Raw genomic sequence first — 22,331 nt, forward strand, 5'->3', positions numbered from 1 at the left:
TGTAATCAAAGTGTTGGAACGTTATATGGCTGATGCCTTGATAACGCTTCTAACCTCTAGACAGATGAGGGATGTTTCTCTTCCAGGGTGACTAGAAGAACGGGCAGTTGGACGGATATGGTCACCATGCCAGATGTTTTCGTTAACATGAGCTATGAGCATTTTCTCCCTGAAGCTGGAAATATATATTATCTAGGAGTTACGGGTGTAAATCATTTTATATAGAGCGCAGGGTTCAATGTCTAATGCAAGTATCGATAGTGGACTGGATGTATTTCACAGCCTGGAGACCAGGTTCACAGTCCAACAAATGAGACACTCCGCCATAAAAGTGACTTGTAAACATTAGACAGCCCTCATCCATATACTGAGAGAGGGGAATGACTGCAGAGATAAGAGAGCAGCCTGTTCACACTGCAGGTTGGACTGAATAGGAGCTGCGGACTTTATTGCCACAGTGACGTGAGATCTGGTTGCTTGGTGACCTTGCCTCTGGTTTTATGATCTAGACAAGCTATGAGAGAAGAAGGAGTGGCTTCAAAATTGAATTAACACTGGTCTGTCAAGTTTTTTTTCTCCCTGACAGTCTTGATTTTTTTTCTTCTGCTGCTCTGTGTACAGGAGACACTGCTGATGTGGAATATTCTTGCTGCCTCCTGCCCACAGGACTTATCTGGGCAATGGTTCTTGGTGGCAGCAGGTTGCTAATATCTGTCATGTAGAATGTAGGGAGAGATGCCAGCACCAATGCTTCTCTAGAAATGAGCCTACACAACTGTGACTAAATGCCAGAGGAATAATCCCTGCAGTATTATTAGCTGCAAGCACAACAAGAACACTATGGAGTGGAAGAAGGTGAAAAGTTTAGGAGGCAGCAGATTGCTCAATGGTCCCAAGCATCAGGTAAGGCTCCTATCCTTCTCATCTGGATTTCATTTGCATTGTTAGATGATACACTGACCTAGAATCTGTTTATGCCTTCTGGTTCTGGATAATCTAGTGGCAGAAAATGTATAATTGGCGGAGAACTTGATGGACTAAGTCTCTTTTCAACCTATGTAACTAAAAATTGGCTTGGGTCACGTTCGCCTGCGTCGCGAGTGAATCCATTTTTGCTAAAAGAAAAAGTGCAGCGTGCATAATTTTTTAATTAAAAGGACGGCCTCCTGAATAGAAACAAAAGCAAAATCCAAAATTGAAATTAATAGGACTTGTTTTTTGCAGAAGTTAGTGTGAGCCTAGCCAACTATCTGCTGCTGCATTGTGTGTTTGTGTTTATTATTCACTTGTTTATGCCATTATATTTCACAGTGATGTTTATTCCATACGTGCATGACTTCAGAAGGTTTCACAGTCAGATATAACTATCTCAGACACCCTCAATATGGCCAATATCTTAGGAAACCAATTAAGCGATCATTTTCATAGTAGCCATAGGAAAATAACTTAAACATAAAGAGAACATGCAAAATGCAAGTAGCAGGTGTCAATGTCAGATGGAAACCTCTGGCCCCAGGCTGTGATAGTACTAACCTCAGAGCCCTGTGCCACCCAGTGACTATTCAATAGACCTCATATAACACTACTGCTGAAGATTAGTGAGCGAGGATGCATAGTAATGGCCTGTACACTTACTACCAGAATTAGGTTGGTTGGCTGTTGTCTTGCAGGCAGTTCATGTTATGCTGCTTGAGAGGTTTGGAGACAACATGGTAATAATAACAACGCGGCTTTATGGAATAAAAGGATTTATTTTGAATGCTCAGATCTCTGCAGTTAAGATCTTAACAAGATCTGCCAGCACAGTGTGGTAGGTGCTTGGAAACCTTTGGAAGTCAACAGTGATCTTAAAGCTGTAATTTAGGAGGTCACGTGAGTGCATTTAAAAGGGCAGACAAAATGGGATAAGTATGGGTTACCCAGCAGAAATGTGGAATGGCAGACCATGCTGGCTTTCAAAATGAAGTCCACCTAGAGACCAAAGCTGTGCTACGTAACACTGTAATTACCAACTCAAACAAACATGACAATGTTGAATTTTATCTGGAAGATGATGGCATGCTACTGAGATGGAGAGGTACAATGTGTCTTAGGCAGTGGTGGATTTAGAAATGTAGCAACAGGTTCTCAGCATCTTAAGAAGATTAATAAGGTGATTATCTCCTGGAAAAGAAAGGGATCACATAAGTGTTGTTGTGTAACTGTCCAAATATTAATACAATAGAGAATGACATAGTGATCTATAAAATACCAATTACCGTATGCACAATCATTTTGTACTAATGCTGGTCAGGGAAGGACCTCATTCCATGTTTTCCAAAAAGGTCATTTCTGACTGCTGTGCCCTCCAATAACTGTGGTCATTCCATATTGCCCAGTTCTGATTTATTCTTGAGGGATCTGTTATGTTAAAATTTCAACCGCAATGTTAAATGTAAAAGTGTGTTATACTGTTCCAAGTATAAATGATGCCAGATCTGAATACTGGTTTAAAGGGGTTGTCCCATGTTCACTGCTTAGAGGCACAGCACTGCCCGGTCTCCTGCTTGTTGGAAAGCAAGTGCTCCTGATTGATTGACAGTTCAGACTCGCAGCATCTTTGATCCATTGGTGAAAACTCTGATACTACTATATGAAGTAAGTTCAGAGGAGCACATTAGCACTGAAGCTGTCCAGAAATGGAGTTAAGAACATGCTCTCGCGATAAAGGACAGCTTGGGAGCACCGCTTACAATCATCATGAAAAAGAAGGTGGAAGCCCAGCACTACAGTCTAAGGCTAGGTTCACATAGCGTTATGGCAGTACGTTTAACGGACTACGTTACACCACGGCATAACGCGGTGTAACGTAGTCCGTTAATGCCGCCATTGCTTGTAATGGCGAACGCATCGCTAGCGCACGCCCACATTGGGCGTGCGCTAGCGATGTGCCGCCATTTGAGTGACGGACCTCGAACACTGCTTGCAGCGTTCGCGGTCCGTTCCTCGCTAGCGCAGATCGGGCATCTGCACTAGTGGGATCGGCTAACGCGATCCCTTTTGGGACATTGCGTTAGCGCAGTCCGTAGCGCTATGTGCTAGATGGACTGCCCTAACGCAATGTGAGCCTAGCCTTACAGGGGTGGGCAGTCCCCAAGACAATAAACCATAATAAAAAATAACAGAAAATTAGGGATAGGAGGAGAACAGAGGAAAATAGAAATAACAAGTCAATTGCAAATTTGCTTGATTTCTACCTGTCTATGGTTCTCTTCATATTTTGGATCACAGGCATTACACTTTAGTGGCTTGAGGTCTAATACAAGGCATAGATCTTGTCAGGCAGAAGGCTTACAGTGTAGGAACATATAGACAAAAAACGTGTATTGAACAAAGTAGAAAATTTAATAATCGCAACAAAACAAAAATTATTTAAAAAGTAGCCATGAGTGCCTGAAAGGAGCCAAAATAGATCGCAGTGGCACCACCTTGGGAAAACAAGCAAGGCAGGTACAAGTACAACTAAATGGCAAGGAATGGCGATGTTATACTAAGTGTCTGTGACATAGACAAATAAATGCATCCTAAAACAATTGGTAATCCATATCAATGGCAATACATAATTACAGTCATATGATATGAGGATGAAGGTTTCAGGATCAAAAAGACGCCAATGCTGCCAGAAAAAGGATTGAAAAAACCTTAAATGATAGTGAAAAGTTGCCTTACCTAGACCCAGATGGTGGTGCCACTTCCCCTACACGCGTTTCGGCAGCGTGCCTTCATCAGGGACCCGCGTTTCGGCAGCGTGCCTTCATCAGGGTGAGTGGCATCACAATCAAAGCACGTCCCTTTTAAACCCCGGGTGACCAATAGTAGTACAAAGCATAGAATCATGTGACCACATAGGAAAGGAAATAGGTGCAAAGGATGCCGGTATTAGTAGTTTTAGCAAGAGAGCTCACGGTCACATGTAGTCCAATCATGTGACCACGGTAAATGAAGCCTGTGTTTTTAGAAAATTATAAACAAAAAGAGCTGAGAGCGCAGTCTGGCGGCAGATGATCGGCGCATGTGAACACGATAGTGCCGGATCAAATGGGGAGGATGAGGGCGTCGCGGCGAGGGGGAGGAGCCATAGGACCATCCCACACACACGTAAAGACGTGGGTGGGGAGAGTACCTGGTGAACTGCCCATCACCAGTGAGAGACACAGTCACAGAAGGCTTACAGTGTAGCAAATTGTTTTTTTTACTGTAGTTCAAGGTTTAACCCAAGAGGTAGTGATTGCGATGTGATTCCAGACACCTCCGTGAGCTACTATGGTACTTCACAGTTTTATAATGCAAAATTTCATAGCCTTAGTGATATTTTCAGATCCATGAAAAATAGATCTACATATCTCTATATAGAATAACGCAAAAGCATGTGAGTAAAGTAAAGGTTCCAGATATAAATATGTAATTCCAGAAAGAAAAGACATTTTTATTTGTTGAAAAATATAGGTCTTTCACCTTATCATTTATCAAATCTTCTTTTTCTCTGATCAAGTCTTCTTTTTCTCTGAAGAGGAAATTTGCATATTAAATTTCCCAGAAGATCATTGCACGACAAATAAGCCTCCTTACCTTGGCATGCCAGAGCCGGAATGTAACTCTCCACAAAGAGAAACCTTACCCCTTAGACCTCTTTCCAGAACCTCTCCTCCAGCCAAATTAGATCTCATACTTTGCACTGATGAGGGGCAGAACCCCGGCACACCGTGTCTGCAAATTGAGATGCTGATTTGGCTTTTATCCTAAGTCATATTTCAAGACTTGTTAAAGGGTCTATAGTGACTTCTAGGATTGCTGCTTCCAACAGGTGGCACTATAGAGCTCAAGTCCTCATCCTCTCTTTAATTTGCATATTAAATTTCCTAGAAGAGCATTACACAGCAAATAAGCATTCTTACCTTGGCATGCCAGAGCCAATATGTCATTCTCCTTAAGGATAAATGTTACCAAATAGTTGGTGATTTGACATTTGTCTGGTCATTGGGACCCACAACAAGTCAGAGAGTGAGGCTCGGAAAATTACCCTCAAGATGGAGAAGATAATCAAGTATAGTGCACTTTCTGTGGCAATCCCATAGACAATTTATGCAGCATTTCAGTGCCCAGTTTTGTATTGGGGTAGGGGGATCACAGCAATTGGACTTTTAGCAATCAGCCAATATTTACCTATACTGTGGATAAGTGACAGTTTGTAATATTAGGAATAATCATTTAACCCGTTTATTGCCAGTTTGTTTGTTTGTTTTACTTTTTTTTTTTGCATTTCAGGTAGCCAGGAAAATTTTATACACTTTTGACATGTATTGATAAAATCTAAATTACAAAATAAAAAATCAAGATCAAGGTGTGGGGGGTGCCTATATATTTCCTGACAGCAGACACCAGTTCCATTATCAAAATGCCACGCAGAACTTTTTTTATGCAATTTTTTTCGTCAAACTGAAATTTTGAAATTAAAATTTGATATTAGTGGCTAAAAGAGTGACCCAAACAGAAATTTACATACACTAAACCTCCTTGAAATAAAAATTGAACAAGTGCAGAGTCGATACATAAAACTTAGGTCTGTGTCTACATTGTACACATCTTTACAAAATCATCAGAAATGAAAAAAATCTGACGTGTCACTTTATGTAGCAACAAGTTTGGAATGCTTTGTGTATCTTCGTACACATTTGTGGTGGCACATTATACTTTATGTTGATAATAATAATAATAATAATTTTATTTATGTAGTGCCAACATATTCCGCAGCGCTTTACAAATTATAAAGGGGACTTGTACAGACAATAGATATTACAGCATAACAGAAATCACAGTTCAAAATAGATACCAAGAGGAATGAGGGCCCTGCTCGCAAGCTTACAAACTATGAGGAAAAGGGGAGACACGAGAGGTGGATGGTAACAATTGCTTTAGTTATTCGGACCAGCCATAGTGTAAGGCTCGGGTGTTCATGTAAAGCTGCTTGAACCAGTTAACTGCCTAAGTATGTAACAGTACAGACACAGAGGGCTATTAACTGTAAAAAGTGCATGAGAACATGATGCGAGGAACCTGATTATGGTTTAAGTTTTTTTTTTTTTTATGGGCCATGCAGGGATAGTTAGGTTAATGCGTTGAGGCGGTAGGTCAATCTGAACAAATGAGTTTTTAGGGCATGCTTAAAACTGTGGGGATTAATCGTATTAACCTGGGTAGTGCATTCCAAAGAATCGGCGCAGCACGTGTAAAGTCTTGGAGACGGGAGTGGGAGGTTCTGATTATTGAGGATGCTAACCTCAGGTCGTTAGCAGAGCGGAGGGCACGGGTAGGGTGGTAGAATGAGACCAGAGAGGAGATGTAGGGTGGTGCTGAGCCATGGAGTGCTTTGTGGATGAGGGTAGTAGTTTTGTACTGGATTCTGGGGTGGATGGGTAGCCAGTGTAGTGACTGGCACAAGGTAGAGACATCGGTGTAACGGTTGGTGAGGAATATGATCCTGGCAGCAGCATTCAGGACAGATTGGAGCAGGGAGAGTTTGGTAAGAGGGAGGCCGATTAGTAGAGAGTTACAGTAGTCCAGACGAAAATCAATAAGTGAAACAGTAAGAGTTTTTGCAGAGTCAAAAGTAAGAAAAGGGTGAATTCTAGAAATGTTTTTGAGATGCAGATAGCAAATGTAGATTGAAACAATTTGAATTTGCTTAAAAAAAAAATAATTTACAAATAATTGGGAAAATTAGTATTTTCCGGTGTATAGGACGACTGGGCGTATGAGACGACCCCCAACTTTTCCAGTTAAAATATAAAATCTTCTCAAAAGTCGGGGTTGTCTTATATGCTGGGTGTCGTCTTATAGGGTGGGTGCGGAGCAATTTGCGGTCGACGTATATAGTGGGGGGGAGTGGTCCCGATAACGAGGTGAGGGAGCGCCTCACCAGGAAGGTGTAAGTGAAGCAAACTGTCAGCGTCTGGGATGCCAGGGGTATGCAAAAAAGAGAGAGAGCGGTGCTGTGCCTAGAAAAACATTCCTCTTTCACTCATCTGGCTCGCCCTTGTATCCTATTATCTCCTTCTTTGCCTCTGCTTCACTTACACCTTCCCGGTGATGTGCCCCCTCACCTCGTCATTGGGGTCGCTCCCCCCACAATATGCGGCGACCGCAGATTACTCCGCACCTGCCCTATAAGACGACACCTGGCGTATAAGACGATACCCGACTTTTGAGAAGATTTTCAGGGGTTAAAAAGTAGTCTTATACGCCAGAAAATACAGTACTTTTTAAACTTTAAATGTGTCTGCCGTTAAACAGATACTATGTAAGGAACTTCGCTGGCCCAGATTCGTGGCCCGGCATTGACGTTCTTTACCTTAAACTTCTCTCTAGGTGAACTTTGCAGTGTAATTGTGGATGGAGTTGGGGACTGTTCATATTCTTGGAGACTAAGTCAGACAGTTTTAGAAAAATAAATTCTTCCTTACTGTTGGAAGTATATACAGATAGTAATAGCTACAGTCCTTGAATGCATTTTCTTCTGTCTCGCAGGACAGAGGCACAAACTTGGCGGTTATAGACGGCAACGCATAACTTGTGGTGAATGATGGTGTACAGCAGGCAACGATGGGGATCTCCATCTTACTGGTATAGGGCTACAAGAGTCAATATGTTTCACTGTTATCACTGCACCAAAACTGTACTGTGTGAACAGTGTAATGGAGCTCTCTCTAGCCACTACCTTATTGATGTGCTCTAGCCTGGCTGACCCCATATTCTTTCATTGCAGTTCTCAAGGTCTGGCTAACACTTCACCTGCACTCTGAGACTTTTTTATTATGTTCCACAGCTTGCCTTGCTGAAAAGGGATTCTGCCGTCCCTGTTGCGGGACTGTTGTCAGGCTTACTACGTTTTTGCAATGTTGGCTATCTTCAGCTTGCACCTGGATACAGCTCTGAGAGTCCTATATCATTCCTAATTTTCTACCAACTTCCAACCAGCTCTCATCCAGGAACTAACACACAGGTCCCTAACACTCCTCCCGAACTATAGGCCAGCCCTACAGTTAACCCTGTCCTTTCTGCCTGACAGGACACTACAGCCCACAAGTTGATAAAATACCTAAAGTAAAAAACATTCTGCAGTATTTATTGGTAAGACCTCGGGTTCACAAAACTTTTTGATCTCTTTTTACAATTTTTTTAAGCAAAATTACAATAACATAGAAATTTTAACTTTGTTTTTTTAACGGTGTTTTATGGGTAGGATAAATAGTGTGTTCATTTTATAATTTGGGCCGTTATGGACACTGTGAATATGTATTGTTTAGTTATGCTTTCTTATTATAAAATAAAAAACGTTTTTTGTGCCTTGCTATATTCTAACATCCATAGAATTTTTCATTTTTAGCAACAGATGTTTGAGGGTTTGATTTTTTGAGGGACGAACTCTAATTTTAAAAGGTATAATTTCTGTGCCTTTGACTCATCGATTTTTTGTTTGTTTTTTTATGACTAGCTTTATAGTTCAGACTTAAAAAAAAGGCTATTTATGTTTTTGAATGATTTTTTCAATACTTTATTGAATACTTTTTTTTTATCACAGCCTGAATTGCTATTCAGGGTTAATTTTAAGGGCTCATGCAGACAAGCACATACATTGCAAGTGTGCTGTCCCATTTTTAAACAGAGAGCATACAGGCAGCACATTAAACTATGTTATTCAATAGGGATGTTCAGATGAATTATTTTTTTCTCGCTCCAACTGTCCAAGAGAAAAAAAATTGCAGCATGCACTACTTTCTTCTGAGTCTCAGATGAGACCTGTCCATTCAAGCCTATGAGGAAAGGGACGGATTCCACCAGGAACATCTGAGTGGCATCCGATTTTTATGGATATATTTCTATTATAAACTTAAGAAACTGTATTTGATCACATTCACTTTTTAATGTAGTTGTCTGAAAACAAATCGCATATGGATGTTACCCAGACATAAAAAAAAATTAACAAATGGATGGCATACAGATGAAAATTGGACGTAAATTAGAAAAAAATCGGCTGAGATTTCTGGATGAAACTAACTATTTTTCATACACTTGCCTGCATCTATCCTAGAGGTAGGATGGAAAGGGTCAGGAAATAATTTATGCAATATATAGCAAAGCAGTGTTTTACTAGGTGAGTTTATATAATGATTAGATGTGGCGTTAGAAAACTTCACACTGTATGTCTATACTATCTGTGCTATGTGCAGAATTTTCAATGTATTTCTATAGTCTGCAGCTTTAGCTTGTCTTTCTGCCTCCTGCTTGTAAAAGCTGACAGAGAAATCTATCAAAAGCAGGAGGCAGGGAAGACAGACTGAAGTTGTATCATATAGAATACATGCAAGCTCTGCAGGGTTTGAAGACAGCAATTCTGTTTAACTAATCTAGTTAGTGCAATGTGATGAGATCCCAGAACCTTTGCATCATGGGAAATGAATGTTACATTAGAAAAACAATATGAGGGCTTGTTTTCACTTGCGAGGAACACGTCCGTGTCTCGCATAGCAACACATGCAGCCGCACGCTCCGCTCCATAGTGCCGGCACCAGAGCTTCGTTTCCACATGCGAGACACGGACGTGTTCCTCGCAAGTGAAAACAAGCCCTTAGAAGGGAATAAAGAATCAACATGGCAGACAACCCATAATTGTTAAATAAACTCAAACAGGTACACGCTAAGCATTCAAAGGAGCCTCTACATATGTCTTTATTAGTAGCCTTTGCTGTAATATATATGGAAAAATGATAGAGTGCTGCTTTAACTGTGACCAATAGTTTGCCATTGCAATGACCTTGGAACAAATTGTGACTTCAGACATTCATTATACTGTCTGAAAGAGAATAAACTGATTTTGGGTTAATCAAAATTGTGTTTTATAGGAAACCATGTTAATAACAGGTTGTGTTCTGAGAAATATATATATCATATTTTTAGTCTGCCTATCATTGCATCACTGCACATCTTCGACCCTGAAGTGTGTGTTACTGACATCACATCATTAATTCATTTGCTGCCTAAGCAGTCACCCTCTGTAGGTACTGTCTGATGTGTATTAATCATTTCTTGATGATGGATAAAGTTCTGCCTTTATTTTGACTTTGTACTTGCTTTTCCGGTTGGATTGATTTCAGGATCTGTGACGTCTGTCTTACTTTTCTTTGATTTAGTCCATTCTGTCCAAGGTTGGATACAGAAAGAAGAATATTGAAAAAGTCTGACTTAGATACACGGCGACTTTGTGTGAGACACAGGTTGTGTGGCCCAAGATTGCTGTATACCACTGCTACGTCATAACTTTTTTTTTCAAGTGAAAAGGGTTGCATTGCATATCCTCATCCCTGATATCACACCTCCAATACCACACTATTTATATTCGTCCCAACTATGCCCATATAATACTGCAATTCAATTCGTGCCAGAGAGTGATAATATACACGTTACAGAATAGACTTGTAACTGTACCTATATGATATTACCCAGGCCAGCCATGTTAGTCCAAACATGCTGCCCATAAATATACCAGTCACAGTGCCTATATAATGAAAGAAATGGCAGTGCTTACTATATGTATCCAGACTTTGCTTACATAAGAGAACCAGCCAATGTATCTACAAAATATTATCATCTGTAAGTATACATAATAGTGACAGTCCCAGTGCACGTAAAATTGTACAATGAATAGAGAATATAAAACAGGAGCAAATAATAGAAATTTATTCTGGTGTGAGTAAGCCCCTTCTAGTGTCCTTATAAGGCCACGATCACACTAGCAGTATTTGGTCAGTATTTTACCTCAGTATTTGTAGCCTAAACCAGGAGTGGAACAATCAGAGGAAAAGAATAATAGAAACATATGCACCACTTCTGTATTTATCACCCACTCCTGGTTTTGGTTTACAAATACTGAGGTAAAATACTGAGGTAAATACTGATAGTGTGACCATGGCCTAACTTGTATGCTTTGCCATCCTCCTGCTCGGTGTGACGTAAGACATTCCTATATTGAGTATTTGATGAGTGTTTGATGTTGCTGATTTTGTGCAGCGTTTCTGTGCCTATTATGTACATTAGGTTACTTGCGTTTTTTCGTAGCGTTTTGAGTGATTTATCTTCCATGCATTTTTGTCGCTTTTTTGACGCTGCTGTTTGGTTTTTTTTAGTATGTCACTTTTTAAATAAAACCATTTTGTTTTTGACACTTCCTGGTATTTTGCTTTGTCAAAACTTCATATGTGGATTACATGCTTTTTTTGTGCATTTCTGATACTTAAAAACACAGGTTCTTTTACCTGCAAGTTTGTGGAGAAAATCTGCACATAAAACTCAGGGTACCCACAAGAGAAATTGACATGTATCTGATGTGAAACACGCACACAGGTCAGTTTAAGCTAAAAACAAGCCCAGTGGGTGTGGGATTTCTATGAATTCCATCCACTTGCTGGAATTAAAAGATGCTGGGGGGTTTTCACACTAAAAATGCACCCCACAAAACTCATTGTAGGTGCGTTGCAGTAGAGCAGGCTGAGTCGGGTGTGTGGAGATTATGCTTTATTTCCAGATTGCACCTCAACTGTTTGGTGACACGATCTCAGTGGCACTTACCCTTTCCAAACAATGGCACATACCATACTGACACATCATATCAAGTGATTATGGAACTGTAAGGCTATGCTCACATAGTCGAAAACATCTTGCTACCTACTTCAACTAGACGTATATGGCGAAAATGGTGCACACACATGCATCATCACGCATATTCCATTTTCCGAGGTTTTGAATGTCAGCCACACTAGAGCCTTCATTCGGTGCAGAAGAAAATTCAGTGTTAGGCCGGGGTCACACTAGACCGTAATACGGACGAGTGCAAGGCGATAAAAAATCGCATAGCACTCCTCCCAATGTTAATCAATGGGGCAGCTCCCATCATCCAATATTTTCTCGGCCGTATTCAGGATCCGAGTGAAATCGCAGCATGCTGCGATTGTCAGCGTTTCTCGGCCGAGAATCGCCAATGAAAGTCTATGGGGGTGAGAAAAAATAGCACAGCACACGGACCATCAGTGTGACTTGCGAGAAATTCTCAGGCATTGGGCAGGTGACAGGAAAGGCTCAGCCATTATTTGCTCATTTTGCAAGTGTGTGAGAAAATCTCACCATACGGATGCCACACGGATGTCACACGGATCATTTAATGCGAGAAAATCGCATCCTCGCACTGCACACTGATCATTGTTTTGGTAACATTTGTGCGATTCTCGTCCGTCAAAAACTGACCTTTTTTTATACGTTGTGTGTGTCCCCGGCCTTATTAGTAGGAGTAAACCATTGATAGGAGATAGGAAATTGTAAATACTAGGAGTAGTCTATCTCTTATATCTAAGTCAGAAAATGTATTTGCTAGTAAACCCAGTTTTCAGGTATATTACACTACAGCGTTTTTACATATTTTCAGGCAGGAAAACATTGAACATATTCCTATGAACATTAAAGGTTTTTTTTCACTGATCAAAATAATACTCTAAGGGTTTTCGCACAAATAGATCTTGGAATAAAATAAGTTCCACAATTGTGTTATAAAAATGTCCTTTGCTGAGACAATCTTATAAATGTGCCCTTGCTGTGTGCTGTGTAATGGATGTGTCTGACAGTACAGGTACATGTATGCCAGATAGAGAAACAAACGAAGGCGAAATTCCAAATATATGCAAAAGATTTATTAGTTAAAATAACAATACAATATAGTTAGATTCAATATATAATATATTATATCAAAAAGAGTACATGCCTGATGGAACAAAGACCATCATAAACTAGGTGTCGGCAGACAAAGAAAACCTATAGCGGGAATAAGATATACGAGCACCACATAGGCTTAAAAAATCACACAGGATGTACTACATGTATCTATCTCATAAGGCTCTAGTCACAGGGTCCATAATGACAAGTGGCAGGGGATGATACTGAGAGCGTACCTATATATACCAAGTAATCCCATAATATTGCACTATGCCCATAGGCCAATAGCATGGAAAAGACATATCCATAGATGGAAATACAGCTATGCGTGCTGGGCATACAGATCTAATCAACTCCCAATAGAGCACCAAATCCTCGAGCCCGTATACCTGCTGAAAATACCCTGAAAGACCCTAGAGGAGAAAGAAGCACTAAATACCTGCAGCCATGTTGGCCCGATGGTCCACCCCGCACTAAGTCACCTCGACGCGCGTTTCACCACGCCTGTGGCTTCCTCAGTATCATCCCCTGCCACTTGTCATTATGGACCCTGTGACTAGAGCCTTATGAGATAGATACATGTAGTACATCCTGTGTGATTTTTTAAGCCTATGTGGTGCTCGTATATATTATTCCCGCTATAGGTTTTCTTTGTCTGCCGACACCTAGTTTATGATGGTCTTTGTTCCATCAGGCATGTACTCTTTTTGATATAATATATTATATATTGAATCTAACTATATTGTATTGTTATTTTAACTAATAAAATCTTTTGCATATATTTGGAATTTCGCCTTCGTTTGTTTCTCTATCTGGCATAGATTTAGTAGTGGAGGATTTTTTCCTTGATTATCTCTGGTGTTTTTGATGTCCATATGAGGTGTTCTCTTTCAGTGTATATAGTACAGGTACATGGTCTGATCATACCACAGCTCCTGGGCAGGGAAGGACACAAAAACGTATACAGACATTACAGCATGGGATCACAGCTGATTCTTTCTGTGAGGTAAAACATTGCTTAACCCCTTTGTGACCGGGCCAATTTTTTTTTTCAATTCTGACCAATATCACTTTATGTGGTGATAACTCTGGAACACTTCAACCTAACCCAGTGATTTTGAGACTGTTTTTTCGTGGCACAATATATTTTATAATAATGATAAATTTAGGTCAATGTGTTTTGTGTTTATAAAAAATATCAGAAATTTGACAAAAATGTGAACAAATTTGCAATTTTCAAACTTTGAATGATTTTCCCTTTAATCCAGATAGTCATACCACAGAAAAACATTAATAAATAACATTTACCACATGTCTGCTTTACATCAGCACCATTATCGTACTATGCTGTCAAGGATTAAAATCCTGCAGGGCACGCAAGGTCCCCCTATTCATGCCAGCACATGAAATTCACCAATGACCATCTGATCAGGTGAAGCATGGGAGAAGGTCATGTATTCAGATGAGACCAAAATAGAACCTTTTGGTATCAACTCCATTTGCCGTGTTTGGATGAAGATGAAAAATTAGTACAATCCCAAGAACACCATCCCAACAGTGAAGCATGGTGGGTGAAACATCATACTTTGGGGATGCTTTTCTGCAAAGGTGACAGAACAACTTCATTGTATTGAAGAGAGGATGGATAGGTTCATATATCGCAAGATTTTGCTCAACAACCTCATTCCCTCAGTAAGAGCATTGAAGATGGGTTGTGGCTTGTTCTTCCAGTATTACAATGACCTGAAACACATAGCTGTGGCCACTAAGGAGTGGCTCCATAAGAAGCTTTTCTAGGTCCTTGAGTGGCCTAGCTAGTCTCCAGACCTAAAGACAAAAGAACATCTTTAGTGGGAGCTGAAATTCAATGATGCCCAGCAGTAGCCCCGAAATCTGAAAGATCTGGAGAACATCTGTATGGAGAAGTGGAACCAAATCCCTGCTGCAGGATGTGCAAATTTTGTCAAGAACTACTGGAAATATCTGACCTCTGTAATTGAAAACAAAAGTTTCTGTGCCAAATATTAATTTCTGTTTCTCTATTGTATCAAATACTTACCGTATTTCATGCAATAAAATGCAAATTAATTATGTAAAAATCATACAATGCAGCTGTATTACAGACCTCTCCATTCTTTTTAAGTGGGAAAACTTGCAAAATAAGCAGTGTATCAAACACTTATTTTCCCCACTGTATGTGTAGCAGCTACTGTATATACCAAAATGTTAGTATGCGTACAAGCAAATAAGGATGGGGCTAGGCAGAGAAAGCTAATGAAAGGCAATATTTAATAATAATGTTTTGGATATTTATGCATTATTGCATGTGTTTTTGTAAAATTAATCCATAGCAGAGAATATAATAATAGGGTAAGTGAATTGAGAGATGTTAGAATATTTTTTCAAAATTTCAAGTTTTTTTAATTCGTTTTTATTTATTTTTATTCTATTTAATTTTTTACTTTTACTGTTTTTTATGTTTTTCTGTGTTTGGAGAAAGCTGGAATAATATAACCTATGTAATCGTCTCAAGCCTTGGTATGCAGATCACACATTTGCTTGTTGGCTAATAGCAGTCAAGTGGTAACAGGATTTCTAGGAGAACACAGATCATGTTCTACCAGCACTCCCTTCTGCCCGATCAGACAGCTGAAAAGTCATGACATCATAGAGCAGCCCAAATGCAGCGATCAAGCTTCCTGCATTCGGCATGATTGCAGAACATAGTCTGAGCAATGTGTTAAAGCACCGTTCCAGCATCAATTTTTTTAGGATACTTACCAGACGCCATCCCCATCTGTTATTGGCACCACTCTGGTACAGATTGTGACCTGCTGGGTCAATCTACTATTTGCTGGGCGAGATGGAAGTCACTACTCAATGTTAGTCTTTGAGAGCCAGAACAATGCTCTCATAGACTTACATTGAGAGCTTGTGACCATTACCTTTGACGTCCGGTCAGTCAGAGGTTGCGGGAGCAGAGCATCACTGGGAACCAGGGTTGAGCGACTTTTCTTTTTATAGGATCGGGTCGGGTTTCACGAAACTCGACTTTTTCAAAAGTTGGGTCGAGTGAAATCGGCCGATCCTATAGAAAAGTCGGGGTCGGGGTCGGCCGAAACTCGAAACCCAATGCAGTGCATTGGGTTTCTAATGGTTCCCAGGGTCTGAAGGAGAGGAAACTCTCCTTCAGGCCCTGGGATCCATATTTATGTGTAAAATAAAGAATTAAAATAAAAAATATTGCTATACTTACCCTCGGACGCGCCCTGGTTCTTACCGGCAGCCTTCCTTCCTAAGAATGAGCGCCTGAAGGACCTTCGATGACGTCGCGGCTTGTGATTGGTCGCGTGAGCGGTCACATGGGCGTCACGCGACCAATCACAAGCCGTGACGTCATCTAAGGTCCTTCAAGCGCTGATTCTTAGGAAGGAAGGCTGCGGGTTAGAACCAGGGCGCGTCCGAGGATGAGTATATACCTATTAGGAATATACTCACCCTCGGATGTGCCCTCGGACGCTTCCTTCCTAAGAATTAGCACCTGAAGGACCTTCGATGACGCTGCGGCTTGTGATTGGTCGCGTGACGCCCATGTGACCGCTCACGCGACCAATAACAAGCCGCGACGTCATCGAAGGCCCTTCAGACGCTGATTCTTAGGAAGTAGGGCTGCCGGTGAGAACCAGGGCGCGTCCGAGGGTGAGTATATCAATATTTTTTTTTTTATTCTTTATTTTACACTTAAATATGAATTCCGATACCGATTCCCGATATCTTAAACATATCGGGAATCGGTATCAGAATTCCGATCCCAGTTCAGAAGATCGCCGACCTCATGGCCGACCCCACACAGGGGTCGGGTCGGGTTTCATGAAACCCGACTTTGCCAAAAGTCAGCGACTTCTGAATCTGGCCGACCCGTTTCGCTCAACCCTACTGGGAACAGCTGAAGACGGCGGCTGCTAATTATAATACTAGGGTCAGGATATTTACGTTAGTGGCACCACTCCCTCTCTTAAATTAAAAAAAATCTCTTGAGTGGTTCTTTAAGTATTTTTTGCAATAAAGAGCTGATCATTTTAGCTTTCGGCCACTTTAGGAGGGTCTGCATGACACAATGTCAGCCCAGTCTTTTTTTTCTGCCCCAGGTATTAAACATTCAGCCTATGGTGCATACCACACAGGGTAGGCCCACATACTCAATCTATTGTAACACTGGCAAAGAGCATAAAACCAAGCAAAATTATTATTATTATTATAGCACCATTTACTCCATGGCACTTTACATGTGAGAAGGAGAATACATAAATTAGAAATAATAACAGGTACAATAATCCTGACCAATACGAGTCACCTACTGGTACAGGAGGAGCGAGGACCCTGCCCCCGAGGGCTCACAGTCTACAGGGTAAATGATTATATAAAAGTGCCGGCCCTAACGCAGAGGTTATTATTAGTGATGAGCGAGCGTTCTCCGATAAGGTGTTATCCGAGCATGCTCAGTGCTAACCGAGTGTCTTTGGTGTGCTCAAAATATATGCTTGAGTCCCCACGTCTGCACGGCTCATGGCTGTTCAACAGCTGCAACACATGGAGGGATTGACTAACAAACAAGCAATCTCTGCATGTGTTGCAACTGTCAAACAGCCGTGAGTCGTGCAACCGTGGGGACTGGAATATATGTGTCGAGCACGCTGAAGACACTCAGCACACAAGCATACTCGGATAACACCTTAATTGAGCACATTCGCTCATCACTAGTTATTATTACCAATTTTAGTACATATATATTGGTTCCAGTAGATAAGTAGTGCACATATTATACAAACAAACTGTTTATAATTAAAGTAGATAAAATTAGAAAACAGAAATAATAGTTAAAAGCTGAACAAGGAAGAAACCTTTACAAAAACAAACACATCTTGTCTGCGGACTTCATGAGAGGAGGAAGTATTAGGAAAAAATAGAAAGTGCTTAAACAGGAAAGGGATTGTTATAGGCTGCTTGCTGAAGTGTACAGCTTCTTTTCACACTGTGGCCCTCTGTGTACTCTCCTTTCATGTCTTTTAGTTCATTCCCAGGCAAATGCTGCTTTCATCAGAAGGAAGAGCTGTCTGACTGCTGCACATAAAAAGCATTGTATGAATAGCAAGGCGCTTACTGCATCACTTATGTAACATTGCTGAAACATTTTTGACAACACACTAAATTAGAAAAGAAGTTAGGATGTTGTGGGCAACCTCAAATATATACTCCTCAACATTGAAATTGCAACACGAAGTGCAAAAAGTCACGTTATTATAGATATCACAGGATCAATAGATGTTTTAATGATATGCAAATAATTGAAAAAATAGAAACACATTTTTCAAAATATCTTGATTTTATTCAGTATCAAGTATGAGCACAACATGCAGAAATCTCTGCACATACACACCTTGGCTGCTATCAACAAGGTTATTAATGGTTGTTTGAGTAATATTCTGCCATGCAATATGCACTTTGGCACATAAATCATCAAGATCCACAGCTAGCAGCTCCCTTTGCAATTGTCAATCAAGATAATCGCAGGATGTGTTCAATGGGAAACGAGTTTGAAAATGCAGCAGGCCATGGTAGCATGTTTAGGCCATACCAGCTGCTCACAGTAGTGTAAGCAACATGTGGCCTTGCATTGCCATTTTGAGAAACATTCTTTCAGATGTCCCAAACAGACTGAAGGAGGCTTCATCAGAGAAAATAACTTTGCAAGAAGTACAAGAATTGGACTGCAGATAATTGGGGTAAAGTTATTCCCTTACAGATTGCTTCAGACATTATTATTATACATTTTTTATAGCGCTATTTATTCCATGGCGCTTTACTTGTGAAAAGGGGGCAAATATAGACAAATACAATAAACATGAGCAAAAATCAAGGCACTTACAGATACAGAAGAAGGGAGGACCCTGCCCACGAGGGCTCACAGTCTGCAGGGGATGGGTGAGGATACACTAGGAGAGGGAAGATCTGTTTGTGCGGCAGGCTGTAGGCTTGTTGAAAGAGGCGAGTCTTCGGGTTCTTTTTAAAGGTTTCTCTGGTAGGTGAGAGTCTGATGTGTTGGGGTAGAGAGTTTCAAAGTATGGGGGAAGCATGGGAAAAGTCTTGGATGCGGTTGTGGGAAGAAGAGATAACGGGAGTAGGGAAGGAGATCTTGTGAGGATCGAAGGTTGCATGTAGGTAAGTACCGGGAGACCATGTAACAGATGTATGGAGGAGACAGGTTGTGGATGACTTTGTATGTCATAGTAAGGGTTTTGAACTGGAGTCTCTGGACAATAGGAAGCCAGTGAAGAGCTTGGCATAGGGGAGAGGCTGGGGAATAGCAGAGAGACAGGTAGATTAGTAGGGCAGTAGAGTGTAGGATGGATTGGAGTGGTGCCAGAGGTGAGACCAGAGAGTAGGAGGTTGCAGTAGTCAAGGTGGGAGATGATAAGGGCGTACACTAGTGTTTTTTGTGGTTTCGTGGTCAAGGAATGCGCGGATCCGGGAAAAAATTTTAAGTTTGAGACGGCAGGAGGAGACAAAGGCTTGGATATGTGGCTTGAAAGAGAGGGCAGAGTCGAGGATCACCCCGAGGCACCGAACATGCAGGACTTGGGAAAGTGAGCAACCATTGACATTGAAGGATAGGTCTGGTGGAGGGGTAGAGTGAGATGGGGGAAAGATGATGAATACTTTTTTGTCCATGTTCAGTTTTAGAAAGCGAGCAGAAAAGAAGGCCGAGATAGCAGACAGACAATGTGGGATTTTGGTGATCAAGGAGGTGAGGTCAGGTCCGGATAGGTAGATCTGCGTGTCATCGGCGTAGAGATGATACTGCAAAACATGGGATTCTATGAGCTGACCTAGGCCGAAGGTGCAGATGGAGAAGAGTAGGGGTTCTAGAACTGAGCCTTGAGGAACACCGACAGACAATTGGCAAGGTGAGGAGGTGGTGTGGGAGAGGGAAACACTGAATGTTCATTCTATTAGATGTGACGAGATCCAGGATAGGGCCAAGTCTGTGATGCCAAGAGATGAGAGAATCTGTAGCAGGAAGGAGAGGTCTATAATGTCAAAGGCAGAAGAGAGGTCTAGGAGAAGGAGGACAGAGTAGTGTCGCTTGCTCTTGGTGGTTAGTAGGTCATTGGTGACTTTAGTTAGGGCAGTTTCAGTTGAGTGATGGGGTCGAAAGCCAGACTGTAACCGGTCAAAGAGGGAGCAGGAGGAGAGGTGGGAGGACAGTTCAAGATGGACATACTGCTTCAGTAGTTTTGAGGCATAAAGGAGAAGAGATATCAGGCAATAGCTAGACACAGAGGATGGGTCGAGGGAGGGCTTTTTGAGGATGGTGTGATTATGGCATGTTTGAAGGATGAGGGGAAGACACCAGTTGTGAGTGAGAGGTTGAAGAGGTGTGTTATGGTTGGGATGAAGACTGTGGCGAGGTTAGGGATGAGGTGGGACTGGAGCGGGTCAAGCGTGCAAGTGGTGAGGTGTGGTCTTGACAGGAGGGTGGAGAGCTGATCTTCTGTCATGGTGGAGAAGCTGGTTTTGGAGGAACAAGATTGAGCAGCAAAGAGGGGCATTGGGCGCTGTGGGCCAAAGCTTTATCTGATCATATCGATCTGTTTAAAGAGGCAAAGTCTTCAGCAGAAATGAGAGGGGAGGGAGGAGGTGCTGGTGGACGGAGTAGCGAATTAAGTGTTGAAAAGCTATTTAGGGTTGTGAGACAGGGAGGATATGAGAGATGAGAAGTAAGTTGGTTTTGCGGCAGTCAGCATGGACTTGAAGCTGGTGAGATACTGCTTGTATGCAATGAAGTGGTCGGCAGAGCGGGATCGCTTCCATCTCCGCTCAGCAACCCTGGAAGCCCGTCTCAGTACTTTGGTCAGGCTGGTCAGCCAGGGCTGCCTGTTGATTGTACGAGTTTTGCTATGCATGAGGGGGCAGCCGAATCGAGTATTGCTGTTATTGTATTATAAAAAGAGGCAGCAGCATCTGTGTCATGAAGGGAAGCTATGTCTGTAAGAGGGAGAAGGGACTCAGAGAGACATTGTAAATTGAGATGTTTGAGATTTCTGTGAGAGTGAGTGAGTATGTGGAGTGGGGATTGCGGAGTAGGAGAGGAGAGGGAAGAGAATGTCAGTAGGTTGTGGTCAGATGGGGAAGGGTGAGTTAGGGAGATTAGTAAGGTAACAGAAGCAGGTAAAGATAAGGTCTAGTGTGTGACCATCTTTGTGAGTGGCCGCAGAGGACCATTGAGTGAGGCCAAAGGAGGCAGTGAGCGATAAAAGTTTAGAGGCAGCTGAGGTGGAAGTATCAATGGGGATATTGAAGTCACCCATGATGATAGTGGGGATGTCAGCAGAGAGGAAATGAAGTAGCCAAGTGGTGAAGTGGTCAAGAAAGGTGGAGATGGCTAGTTCTGGGGGATGGTAGATGACAGCCAGCTGGAGGTTGGAGGGGAATAGATGGGGATGGAGTGCACCTCAAACGAGGAAGGAGTAGCGGAGGGTGGTAACGGGATTGGAGTAAAGGAGCAGGAGTCGGACAGGAGCAAGCCAACTCCTCCACCACAGTTAGTGCTGGGGCGAGGGGTGTGAGAGAGGTGGAATGCGCCATAGTAAAGTGCAGCCGGAGAGGCTGAGTCAGAGGGGGTGAGCCAGGTTTCAGAGATGCCGAGGAAGGAGAGTTTGCTGGTGATGAAGAGGTCATGGATAAATGGCAGTTTGTTGCAGAGGGAGCATGCATTCCATAGTGCTCAAGGTAGGGGGACTGGTGGAGTGGGGGCTGGATGAATGGCTATGAGGTTATCATGGTTGGCAAATCCTGCAGAGGATTGTGGCAAGGGGTTAGAAATGAGTGTGGGGATGTGTTCATGAGGGCCAGGATTTGGGCATATAAAGGTACAGATGATTGGCCTCGGGGAGACCAAAACATCCAACACCGCGGAGACACTATCACGTGTTTCTCAACGCAGTGATTCCAGAACACTGCCCCCATCCCTTATGGGAAATATGCAGATGCATGTAAAAAAGCTGCGGAGACACCATCATGTGTTTCTCGACGCAAGCAGTGAATAGCTAGGCCTTTCCCCGAGAAGGAACAACCACGGGAAGGGCAGCATCCTATGAAGGAAAGCCACCTATGCCAAGCATGGTATCCATCCACAGACAGCTGTTTCGAGGTTTTTGCCCCTCATCAGTGTGAAGTAGGAATCTGGCTATTAGGAGCAGTGCCTAGTAAAAAGGCTATAAAGGTACAGATGATTGGCCTTGGGGAGACCAAAACATCCAACACCGCGGAGACACCATCACGTGTTTCTCAATGCAGTGATTCCAGAACACTGCCCCCATCCCTTATGGGAAATATGCAGATGCATGTAAAAAAGCTGCGGAGGCCAATCATCTGTACCTTTATAGCCTTTTTACTAGGCACTGCTCCTAATAGCCAGATTCCTACTCCACACTGATGAGGGGCAAAAACCCCGAAACAGCTGTCTGTGGATGGAT

The 22,331-nt window shown here is 42.0% G+C and overlaps 1 protein-coding gene across 1 annotated transcript in view; it reads left to right on the forward strand.

Moving 5' to 3' along the window:
* Nucleotides 1-533: 533 nt before the first annotated feature.
* Nucleotides 534-22,331, forward strand: part of PDE8A (phosphodiesterase 8A) — a 490,200-nt gene continuing 468,402 nt past the window's right edge. The window contains exon 1 of the mRNA XM_069766080.1: nucleotides 534-903. Coding sequence (XP_069622181.1) covers nucleotides 841-903 — 63 coding nt within the window. The 5' untranslated portion in view covers nucleotides 534-840. The remainder of the gene's footprint in view (nucleotides 904-22,331) is intronic.

Source organism: Ranitomeya imitator, chromosome 4 (assembly GCF_032444005.1).
Source record: "Ranitomeya imitator isolate aRanImi1 chromosome 4, aRanImi1.pri, whole genome shotgun sequence".
In the NCBI taxonomy this organism is placed as follows: domain Eukaryota; kingdom Metazoa; phylum Chordata; class Amphibia; order Anura; family Dendrobatidae; genus Ranitomeya; species Ranitomeya imitator.